At 38.0% G+C, this 12,140-nt stretch overlaps 2 protein-coding genes across 3 annotated transcripts; one reads left to right on the top strand and one right to left on the bottom strand.

The window, feature by feature from the left end:
* The first annotated feature begins 979 nt into the window (after positions 1 to 979).
* LOC120007132 (glutamine--fructose-6-phosphate aminotransferase [isomerizing] 2-like) lies at positions 980 to 6,740 on the top strand. Of its 2 annotated transcripts, none has more exons than XM_038857323.1 (11): positions 980 to 1,327; positions 2,617 to 2,783; positions 3,024 to 3,132; positions 3,538 to 3,683; positions 4,226 to 4,390; positions 4,609 to 4,969; positions 5,045 to 5,295; positions 5,391 to 5,505; positions 5,716 to 5,971; positions 6,065 to 6,233; positions 6,419 to 6,502. In XM_038857323.1, the coding sequence occupies exons 1-11, from the start codon at positions 1,087 to 1,089 to the stop codon at positions 6,500 to 6,502; spliced, it is 2,064 nt and encodes a 687-aa protein (XP_038713251.1). In that variant the 5' UTR covers positions 980 to 1,086. The 2 variants fall into 2 exon arrangements, with proteins under 2 accessions (XP_038713251.1, XP_038713250.1); XM_038857322.1 differs by having other exon boundaries at positions 1,087 to 1,327; positions 2,611 to 2,783; positions 6,419 to 6,740.
* A 78-nt stretch (positions 6,741 to 6,818) lies between these two features.
* LOC120007133 (probable protein phosphatase 2C 33) lies at positions 6,819 to 11,923 on the bottom strand. Its single transcript, XM_038857324.1, has 6 exons — positions 11,514 to 11,923; positions 10,324 to 10,952; positions 8,646 to 9,035; positions 8,411 to 8,528; positions 7,511 to 7,734; positions 6,819 to 7,423 (listed from the first exon to the last, which is right to left on the bottom strand). Exons 2-6 carry the CDS (start codon positions 10,576 to 10,578, stop codon positions 6,971 to 6,973), a joined length of 1,440 nt encoding a protein of 479 aa, XP_038713252.1. The 5' UTR covers positions 10,579 to 10,952; positions 11,514 to 11,923; the 3' UTR covers positions 6,819 to 6,970.
* Positions 11,924 to 12,140: the final 217 nt, after the last annotated feature.

Here is a 12,140-nt window from a genome sequence, read left to right as displayed (position 1 = left end):
CTACATTAACAACGAAAATGTTAAGATTACTGTTGTTTGCAAGCAAGCAAAAATGTTGTCGGAGAATTCATGCACCACCTTCAAAGGATAACTTGTCATTTCAAATCAAAGCATGAATGAGGTTGCCCTACATGGGATGCATATACTCTTGTAAACTCTTGTTCAGATGGATCGTCGTGTCATAATCTCTAAGGACAAGTCATATAGAGCCAAATGCAATAGGGCATATTTATTGGGCCAACAAAAACTTCATCTCTATTACATAAAAAGTCAAGTCAAACACGTATCTCAACCACATCAACAAAACACATCTTTCAATACAGTTACATCAGCAAAACATAAATTTCTATACATTATCTCTTCCCACCCAACATGGAGGTCAACAACATTCCATTATTCCATATTGTCCCCAATAAAATTACACCAAAACACGTAATCTCAATATAGTCACAACAGCAAAATACATCTCCTAATACAATCACATCAGTAAAACACGTATTTCAATACAACTATATCAATAAAACATAAAATCCAATATATTTTTGTTGGTTCAATAAAATTTTACCATTGTAGTTGTTTGAAGGGAAACAAATATGATTCATGGAGTAGTGTAGGATTTATCACAAATGGAAGATTTTTTTCCATGATGTTATGTCTGTATCGATGCATGCAAAAGGGGTCCTTAGAGTGATATGCTGAGCCATCATAGGGATTGATGGTTGTCACAAAGCATGTTTTGACGGTATATTTGATAGCAAGCAAACAAGACAAAAGGGGCTGGTGATTGATTTTAGATAGTTCAAGGGGGTGTTATGTAAATTCTGAAAGACTAGGGGGTGTTTAGAACAAGGGCAGCCCTCCGTGGCTCCTTCCGCGATTTTGTAATTAAAAAATTACCCCCAAAAGAAAATGGAATTACTAAACAAACCACATATTAAAAAAATTACCCCCAAAAGTCGCGAGTCAAACTCAGCAAACACATTAAAACTGAAATCTTCAACAAGTCAAAGATCTGTACAGGATCTCGTCTTCTTCGCTTCTCTCTTCTGAAGAAACAACGATCTTAGAGAGCCAGAGGGAGAAAGAATGTGTGGGATTTTTGCGTATTTGAACTATGGAGTCGATAGAGAGAGGAGGTACATCCTTCAAGTTCTCTTCAATGGACTCCGTCGGCTTGAGTACCGTGGTTACGATTCCGCTGGAATTTCTATTGATGATTCCGTAAGCGATCGCAAAACCCCTCAATCCTCTTCAACATGTCCTCCTCCTCCTCTTGTTTTTCGACAGGAAGGGAACATCGAGTCTCTAGTCAAATCTGTTTACCAAGGTAATCATTCGTTTTGTTTCTCCTAATTTCGATTTTGCATTTGGTTTGGAGTTCGTGTGGTTGCTGTCTGGTTCGCTGTTGTTTGATTACGGAACCCCTTTTCGATGTCCTTTTCGTGACGTAGAAGTCATCCACCGAGTTGATGAACGGGTTTAGATGGTAATTACGTTCACTTAATTGGGTCGGGTCGGGTCGGTTTTTGGGTTTTCGGACTTTTTCGAGCTCAAGCTTGCTTTCCTTTGTTTGTTTGTATGGATTACTCTGGTGGGAAAAAAGAACTCTTATTTTCATTCTGTTTTTGATTTGTTCAAAAGAAGGAGTTGTAGTACTGGTCAAGCTTACTTGTGTTAAAAATAAACCAACCGTTGTCTATAATATTCGTTCATTTATTACTCAGCCACCATTACTTTTTTTTTTGTTGTTTTTTTTTTTCTCACTGAATTAGGTAGTTTTCCTTTCTTGGTGAGAACTAAGAAAGCCTACATATTTGCATTTACTCAAATAGCTCTTCTTTTTTCTTTTTCTTTTTTCGACTTTTCTATGTGCCTGTGGTAATTATTGTTTGCTCAAGCAGCATAATTTTGGCTTACGAGCAATATGTGTTCATGTGGTGCTTTATTGGAAGACATCTGTCAATTATGGAGGAGAATGATGTTTCATGGATTCCTATTGAATATTGATGTCCCTAAGATTGAAAATAAATTTTTTATTTCAATTTCTTAATGTTTAACGTGATTCAGTTTTTCCTCTTATAATTTGAGTCCGCTGTTTACGGCTTAATGTGTTAAGTAGGGTGTTAGTGATCCGATCTGGGAAAAGATAGTGGTTCCATGGAAAATTTGCTTATGAAATTTTGGAGGATCAGTCTTCCAGGTTGTGATTCAGGGACTTAGTTACTTCCTTCTGTCTTTTGTTTATTTTATGAGGGAAGAACATTTCTCACTTGTATTTTTAAATTGGCACTTGTAATTTAAATGTGATTTGTAAAGGAATCAGCTGCAAGACTCTTTATTGTTCTTTGATTCCTTTCGAAGTCAGTAATACTAAATCCTAAAGCGTTTTGTAATTTACTCTGTAGTTCATTGCAAAGGATTGTGTGTCTCTATGTTCTCTCTTCTTGGTGTTTGTTTCATTTCTTAGAAATTAAAGTATATGATGTTTATATTTCTTGCATTTTAGTAGTTTGTGCCTCTGATTCTCTTACACATTTGTCTAGTCTGCTTCATCTTGCTATAGTTTCCTTGCATGATTATGATAGAACTAATTGATTTTGGTATTTCTAGAGGTAGCTACAATAAATTTAAATTTGGAAGAATCTTTCTCGGTCCATGCTGGAATAGCGCACACCAGGTGGGCTACTCATGGAGAGCCAGCTCAAAGGAATAGCCATCCCCAGACATCAGGAAATGGAAACGAATTTTTGGTTGTTCACAATGGGGTTATTACTAATTATGAGGTTCGTTTTAAAGATTTAAAAACTGTATTTACCTCTTCTTTCTTAGTTTCTTTTTCTTATTATCAATTTGTCACTTACTTGCGTTTAACACTTTGCGACTAGCACATCTCTCTTGCTCTCTCTCATGCTAGTGTATTATGGAGTAAATAAGTAATTTCACTTCCATCTTTGAAATAGACAATATCCTCGTTATTCATGATGTTTATGATGAGTCTCTTCTCTGTTGTTAAAAAAAATCAGGTGTTAAAGGAAACACTAGTTCGACATGGGTTCACCTTTGAATCAGAGACAGACACTGAAGTAATAGCAAAGCTTGCAAAATTTGTTTTTGATAAAGCTAATGAAGAAGGTAAATTTCTGTTGCAGTATAAATGGATTAATCATCACTTCACAATTGTAAATAATACTCGGGCTTACCGTCTCGCAGTTATTCGCATTTATTCTCTTGATGTTCTTTTGCATCCAATGAAGATTTTTATGATTCTTGCAGCATTATACCATATTTTGGTTTCGTGTATTGCATTCGTCGGACTATTCAACTGCCTTAATAGTAAAGTTGTGTGATATGAATGCATGCTCACAAACAAAAAATTTACTTGCCTTGACATTCACTACTTTGGCTTTTAGTTGTTTCTGTGTCTGCTTTATTCTTATTGCTTGGGACATTATGTATTTATTGAATCATGTTTTAATATATCTCAGAGAATCTTTTGCCCATCTCATATAAGACATCGAAGTGTTTTTTTGCCTGCAGGTGACCAGACTGTCACATTTAGTCAAGTTGTGCTTGAAGTTATGAGACATCTTGAAGGAGCGTATGCTCTTATTTTCAAAAGCTGGCGCTATCCAAGTGAGTTGATAGCATGCAAACGTGGTAGTCCGTTGCTCTTAGGCGTCAAAGTAAGTAAAGGAATATCTAAATTCACTTTATATGAGTGTCTTAGAGCATTATTGCCTCATTTGTTTTTAGTTACTTCTTTTTTTTTCCAGACACAGCTTCCCCACCACCACCCTTACCCTCATTCTTGCTGTGTTGCATGTATCATTTATCTGTCACCATAGCTCTGTTGCATAGATATTTAGTTACTATAGTTCTGTATTGGGCCTGGTCTTTTAGATCTGCCTTTGTGAATCTCTTGATGTTGGTTACTTTATGCATACAGATGTGAAGGGATGTATGTTCTATACATTAAGAATTACCCGGTTTACATTTTCGTTTTTGTATTATCATATTTTGATGAGTGGGCTAGTTATCACTGAAAAGCTTTTGTAGAAGACTGCTGCTTTGACTATTTGAGCTCTTAATGTGATGGTCTAAGCATTTATTGCCAATGATGTTTTCTCTATGTTGATTTCATTCAATTTTTGACCGGTTGATGGATTTGCTTATGAAAAGAAGAAACTGTTGATGCAAATGTTTTCCATTTTTGGGGGGTTTACAGGAATTAAATGAAGATGGGAGTAACCGATCGGCATTTCATAATGCAAAATTCGTCTCAGAAAATGGGAATCCTAAAGAACTTTTTCTTGCTAGTGATGCTAATGCTCTTGTTGAACACACAAAAAAGGTTTTGGTTATTGAGGACGGTGAAGTACTTCATCTTAAGGTAAGTTTCTTTTGGTTTTTCTTCCCTGACTTGGTTTTCCCCTTACACCATTTCAAATATTGTTTTTGTTCATCGCATTTTGTGGAGTAATTTTTTGTTCAATCCACCTAAATTGGTGTTTTGTTTAGACTTACATTATTGTCAATGAAGTAGGAGAAAATATTTTACTAGAGCTCAGCACCTATATCTTTGCTAGTAACATTGATTATTTGCTTCAGGATGGAGGTTTGTCAATCTTAAAATTTGAAAATGACAAGGGAAGAGGTGGTGGTGCCCTTTCTAGACCTGCGTCAGTGCAACGCGCATTATCATTTCTTGAGATGGAGGTTGAACAAATAAATAAAGGGCATTATGAGCATTACATGCAGAAAGAAATTCATGAGCAGCCGGAGTCTTTGATAACCACCATGAGGGGAAGGCTTCTGCGTGGAGGTTCCTCCAAAGCAAAGTCTGTTATTCTGGGTGGATTAAAGGATCACCTTAAAACAATCAGACGAAGCCGGCGGATTGTTTTCATTGGTTGTGGTACAAGTTATAATGCTGCTCTTGCTGCAAGACCCATCTTGGAAGAACTTTCTGGTATCAGCACTTCCCACTCTTGTTAAAATTTTGCAGATTGTAGATGAATCGATTATATTTGTTTGCAAAATGTAGGTATCCCTGTTACTATGGAAATTGCTAGTGATTTGCTGGATAGGCAAGGACCTATATATAGAGAAGATACAGCAGTATTTGTCAGTCAGTCTGGTGAAACTGCTGATACATTACTCGCTTTGGAGTACGCTTTAGAAAATGGTGCATTATGTGTTGGCATAACAAATACTGTTGGTAGTGCTATAGCTAGGAATACACACTGCGGTGTTCATATAAATGCTGGTGCTGAAATAGGTGTTGCAAGTACCAAGGTAAATGACGTACCTTTATCTGTTTGATATCTGCGGATGTAGTTATTTTTATCATCTGTAAGTGACAATGTTAATGGTTAACCCTTCATCTACAGGCGTACACGAGTCAAATAGTAGTGATGGTCATGTTAGCTTTAGCTATTGGAGGTGATGCAATTTCAAGTGAAGCGAGAAGAGATGCTATAATAGAGGGCCTATTTGACTTGCCAAGTGAGTGTCTTGCTTGACAACCCGCGTCCCTTCTCTCTTTCTCTCTGACACGTGCACATTTACATGCACGCTCACACATACACATGCACATTTACAGGCACGCACGTGCGCGCACATGTACACATGCACGTACATGCGCCATGCAAGCTGGAGTTTCGAATCCCATATTATTTTCTGCTAAATAATTTTCTTTTGCATTTCTTTTGGCAGACAAAGTAAGAGAGGTCCTTAAGCTTGACATGGAAATGAAGGATCTTGCAAAATCTTTGATTGATGAGCAGTCACTTCTTGTGTTTGGAAGAGGTTACAACTATGCCACAGCACTGGAGGGTGCTTTGAAAGTGAAAGAAGTGGCACTTATGCATAGCGAAGGGATACTTGCGGGAGAGATGAAACATGGTCCTCTGGCACTAGTTGACGAGAACCTTCCAATCTTTGTTATTGCTGCTCGTGATGCTTGCTTCAGGTTGGCCTTTTGTATCAGATGCACTGTATCAAGGTGTTTTTTTTTTTTTTCATTTTTTATTTAGGTGCTTAACACTTGCTATGTTTCTAACAGCAAGCAACAGTCGGTCATTCAGCAACTTCATGCTCGTAAAGGTCGCCTAATTGTGATGTGTTCAAAAGGTGATGCTGCAGCTGTATATCCCGGGTTGTCTTGTCGGGCAATCGAAGTTCCTCAAGTTGAGGATTGTCTTCAACCTGTAGTTAATATTATTCCATTACAGGTATTCTTGCTTCCCCTACACATAGTTATAGGCGTATCCAAGTATTTTAATGTGCAAATAAAGCAATATCATGGAAAGAAGAAATCAAGTTTTAGGCCATCCTTGAGTAGTTTTAGGGCATGAAGCACTAATAAGATGTATTAGTGTATATATAACAATGCGCTGTTTTCCTTCTTTGGGTGCAGTTACTGGCGTATCATCTCACGGTTCTTAGGGGTTATAATGTGGATCAGCCCCGGAATCTTGCAAAGAGTGTGACGACTCAGTAAAGTATTATTGCTACCTGAGGCCTTGTGCTTTTTTTATTCTCATTTAACAAATGGTGATGCTCCTCTCGGCTATTATCAGAGATGAACTTTATAGGACTCGTGCGCTGTAAATTTGTGACCCCTCCCCCCCCCAACCCAGTCCTTGCACCTGGTGATTATGATGATCCTGCAGATCTCTTAACTTAATTTATGTATGATTTATTTTCTATTTTTAGTGTTAATTCAAGTTCTGAAGAAATGTTGGAATTCATTCAGCCTAGAAAATATTGCTTAGAATCAAATCGGATTTAGGTTGATGATAAAAGAAGAGCCAATCAAAATTAATTGCATCCTGGAGTCAAATTTATTGAACACTTTTGTATACAAATCTGTGAATGCAAATATTGTCTTATAAGGATAATGACTACGCAACGTGTCTTGGAGCAAGTTTCATTGTTGATTTCGTCCATCTGTTCTTACAGAAACCAATCAAACCTTCTTTCCCTTGGTTGCCTTCTCGTCCTCCTTCCCCGGCACAAATCTTGGTAGATTCAATAGTGTGTTGACACGGGACACTCCTTCTAGAGCAGACCACTCTATCCCCGATTCTATAAGTGTTTCATCTTGCATCAAGAAGTCTTCAGTACCTGAACGATCCAGACCAGTTGGACTGGAGAGACCATTGCCTTTCTCGCGGCCCCCATCAACTACGTCTGCTAAAATTGGCTGCTCTTGGGACTTTACATTTGAAGCCGTAGATACATTGTTTGTGTTTGAGTCCAGGAACAGGCAAACTACAGCACAGTCATCAACTTTGGAAGTCGGGTACTTATATCTCCAAGCTCGAACTGCGGACTGAACCAAGGTACGAGCAGCAGAGGAACGTGCAGGTGCTGATGCTACAATGTCCACTGCTTCCTTGTTTGAAAGGACATCCCAAATCTGTGGAAATCCAAAAACAATGTAAGGTGTCTGTAGCTATAATGTTTTGGAAAAGCAAGGGATGAGAGTTCAAGCTGACTCCCTCACCCCATCTGTAGCCAAGATGATAAATTCATCCTTCTCCGATATGCACCGATAAGAAATCTCTGGCACAGAAATCAGACCAAAATCTTTTAGGCAGAAATCTCCAAGAGCCCGTGCCATGGCAAGGCCAGGCGAGTCATAGTTTGGCAGCCAGACTCTGGCTACTCCAGGTTCATCCTGCAGAGCAAAGACACGCCCTCTACATCTCCGAATTCTTTCTGCTTCCGCTGTAAAGGTATGAGAGAAACATGAAACTATAAGACCGGGGGAAAACCAAATGGCAAGAAAACAACCTATCTGCTAGGGCTCATCGATACAAAAACACTTCACCATATGAGAAGAAAATAATCCTCCAGAAGGGCAGTGATCACAAGAGACAGTTACGAGTCACCAACAGGACACATCACACCATTTACACAAGTACACTATGCCAACCACTCACAGACAACATTTACACCATTTAGCTCCCTCAAGTAATAAAATTATGAAATATTTTCACATATCATTTCATATCATAAACTGAACTTTGCACATTTCAACGTATGACGTCGTTTGTTGGATCAGACCCTTATCAGTTAATTCAAACATATGCGACATTTGGCAAACTTTATCCTGGCCACAGTTATGCTTTTTCTTTGTTTGTCTCTCAGTTTTATCATCTCCTTCTCGCCAGTCTTAGGCTATCATCTAACAGTCAACATATGCGCAAATTGAACTTGAATAATACATTCCTGTCCTGCCAAACTCATACAGTGTTTTGCATGGCACACAAGCTATCATCTTCAATGTCAAAGAATATTTTCAGAAGAACTCAAACGCCAGACTCAGGTAGTATTCAGCATGGCACACTAATAGGAATATTCAATGCCACAGTGAAATTGAGAGCGAGAGAGAGAGAGGTACCTGGAAGATTTGGTTTGAGGTCCACAGTCAATTGAACTGCAATAAGGGAATCATCTTTTTCCCTTGTACCGAGTACAGCTCTGGAGTCTCCAACATTTCCAATGACAAGATGTTGACGCTATATAAACATCCAACATCGTACTAACTAAGAAAAATTTATCATAACATCCTTGAATCCATTTTAAAAAAAATTATAAATTTTTTTTTTTTTGCTAATTCCAATAAAAGTAGGCACCTGTTTGACCAGTGTTACTGCTGTTGTTCCACTGCAGAAACAATCAATATTTGCATGGAATCTCAATTCCCTATCCATTACTTTGAAAGCCTTCAGAAAAGACTCTTTCAGCGTCTGAAATATATCTGGTTGCTTTTCAGGATCCTCAAGATCGACAGACAACCTAGATTCCTCGTCCGCAGATATCAAAGCAGTGTCTTCAGAATTCACGCTTCCTGTGGTATTGAGGCTGATCTCTTTCAAAACATCCTCGCTGGTTATATTCACTTCCCAGTGAGCACTCAGTTTCAAAGGAAGAGAATCTCTCACTCTCTTTGCAACCATATGACCATAAGGACCGTGGCCATCAAAAACGCCACAGAAAACCGTATCTGTCCTCGAGCCAAAGTTCTGAAAATAGAAAGTTTCTAGAAAGTGACGGAATGAAAAAGGAAGGAATGCATAACATGCAAAGAGCACTGGGGATAGATACAAAAATAATCTTTCAACACAAAAGTAGATATTGAAGATATATGGCATAATATTGGTCTAGTATTAGCAGTTCTTCAATCTAATATGAAACAAGGGAAAAGAGGTACAGCTACAATGACCAACCAATCAAGTAGATGAGTTGGCTTAGTCTACCACAAGAAGGAAACATTAAGAGTTTGAATAGCTTTTTTGATCAACCAGTTCAGAAAACATTAGCAGTGTAAGCAAGATAACTGACAAGTTGTCTACATTCTGCTATAATGGAATGCCCATTGTTATTGAACTGATGACTTTACTTCAATATTCTCTCATCCATTTTCCCTCTCTCGTACACTGTTATTTTATTGATTGATGTCACTTGTATTAAAATACGGAACAGAAAAATAGAACTTATATAGAACTCAAATCACACTGTCCAATGTATAAAGATGACCTCAACCAGAGTTAATGCCAGTATCTTAAATAGAACATATCCTCATCGGCTAGAACCAGTACATTCCCTTAGTGATAATAGCACATGAATGTAATAAATGCACTCAAGGCCATAGGCTGGAAGGGGGGCAAGAAAGAAAGAACGATCAGAGACAGTCATCCCATGAGAAGTAGCACATTGAAGGGATGAAATAAAAGAGATAAACATCAAAAGAATTTCGGAAAAAGGGAGGAAAAGAAGAGAATCTTCAGGATTCTGGTACATATGGCAAGAACTTAATAAATAGATAATGATAAGAAATGGCACTAAATGGGAACCTTGATTTGTTTGGTGAAGCAATTGAAAGTTTGGACAATATCCTGAAACCAAGGATAGAAACTGCAGCCAGTTATTAAAAAAATCGCTGGGCTTTTTCTCGAGCCAAAAACAAAAAGAAAACAACAGAGAATATGGATGTCCAAAATTGAATTTATTTCAGTCGAAAACAAGTCAAAAGATGAGGACAAGATAAGAAACATAAGTGTGCAAGTGTAATACATACAAATTAAAAATCCATCAAAAGAAATAATTGTACCATTTCCACTGATACTGGCTAGGAAAGCAACCAAAAAAGTATATCATGCATTCAGTCAAGAAACTCAATGTCTTTTCCAATGCTTTTGGTTGCGAGACTAATCAAGTAACACAGAAAATGAAAAGTCAAAATATTTGCAAGAGATGTCTTTTCATTCTGAAATGGAATTAAGATCTGAGATTCTAAAATGAGAAACTTACCTCCCAGACAATCATGGCATCCTGGTTGGTCCCCTTCTTGCCTTGTTGGGTAAACAATGAAGCAATCTCACTTGACCCATTCAAGAACAACCTCCCTAGAATCCTGTGCAGTGGTTCTTCCCTCCGGTAATCGAAGGAAGAATTCCGTGACCCTGGCCGCTTCTTGGAGTTCTTCCTTTTCCTGACCCCAAAGCCAGGAGAGGACGGTGAACCAGGCATAGGGCTCCTGCTTTCCACAGACAAGCAGGACCCCATTCTGAGGGCCCTGACAATATTTATTATGCACTCCAGAACAGCCAGACAATCACAACCCTTACTTTTAGAAGACGGAACCGTCAGAACTACTTGGTGAAATCCCAAAAAGTCTTATGAGTTCACTCCCTATAGTCCTATATATCAACTGAATTCACCCTCATATCACTTGAATGTGAATCTTTAGAAAGTTCTATGAACGGCTATTGAGTAAAAGCCAAACAATTCAAATGATCAGCCAAATTCACCCTTATCACACTTATATCATGTCCCGTGAGAGAGAGTCTACAAAGCCTTCCAAAACCACAAACTCATTACCAAATTAAATCCATAAACTTGCCTTAAGAACATAGCATCGCCGCACCCTTTTCAATTCACTGCCCAACAATTAATTAAAGCCTTTTCAAATAACAGCCAAATACAAAAAGCCTTCTCCAATCACAACCTAATTACCAGATAACGACATAAACTTGCCTTCAAAACACAATCACCACACAACCTTTTGAAGCCGCAGTCAATTGAATTTGAAGGCTTAATCTTCCAAAAACATAAAGCTCTTGAATTATGTGGTAAAATTGATAAAAACGAAACCAAACAACAAAGAAGAAAGAAGTGAAAATGGAATGAGTTCTTAAAGCTCTGGAGTTGCCAAGCAAGGAAAGGCCCTTTTGAGATTGAAGCACCAACGGTGAATTAATACCTGGCTTCCTTCTTCCCCCTTTTCGATAAAAAATAAATAATTAAAGTTAAAAAGTTACAAGAATCATAAAAGACCAGATCTGTGTTGAAAGATCTGCTGCACAAAATATGACTTCTTTTTGAATTCTTAATATGCAATAAATCCACCACAACGAGCTCCCTTCCCACACAATAATCTCACAAACCCCACCAGCTACCAATTAAAAACAATTGTGATTGGAATCACAATACTTGCTCACCAAACTCGATGCAAATCCCAAAGTTGTTGCCAATTTTGACAAAAGTTGAGCTTCAAATTCTCCCCAGGAGTGCCCAGAAAACCAACTTCTTATCAGATGAAGCCTCGGCAGATAAATAGCAGAAGGTAAAAGCTAATTGGAAAAAGAACAAAGAGAGAGCCAATTACGCTACGACAAATGTGAAGAGAACAGAGAAGCAAAATTCGTTTCTGGGCATGAGAAACACAAATTCAAGGAGCAAAAGACAAGAACAGAAATGGGTTTCCAGAACAGAAATTGAAGAGAGAGTGTGTAGAGAGAAAGTAACAATCTTTTGGAAATAGAAAGTGAAGGGAGAAGAAACAAAAAAAGTAGAGCTTTAAGGGAGGAAAATCTTGTAGAATTCAGAGAGAAAATCGCAACCACCAAAGAACAAAGGGAATTTTGTAAAAATGACCCTCTCAAAAAGTCAAACCAGAGAAATGACCCATTTTTTTATAAACCGCAAAAATGACCTAGTTTTATATTGCAAAGACCAAATTATCCTTAGAAAACATAACCCACCCTTTGGCTTTTCCCCTTCCCACGAAAACCCACTTCTTTCAAACTCATTTTGCTCGCCGGGCAGCTCGACGATTACCGTACAAC

This window comes from Tripterygium wilfordii, chromosome 10 (assembly GCF_013401445.1).
Source record: "Tripterygium wilfordii isolate XIE 37 chromosome 10, ASM1340144v1, whole genome shotgun sequence".
Taxonomy (NCBI): Eukaryota; Viridiplantae; Streptophyta; class Magnoliopsida; order Celastrales; family Celastraceae; genus Tripterygium; species Tripterygium wilfordii.
The sequence above is the reverse complement of the archived record's forward strand: the minus strand, read 5'-3'. Positions and strand labels throughout refer to the sequence as shown.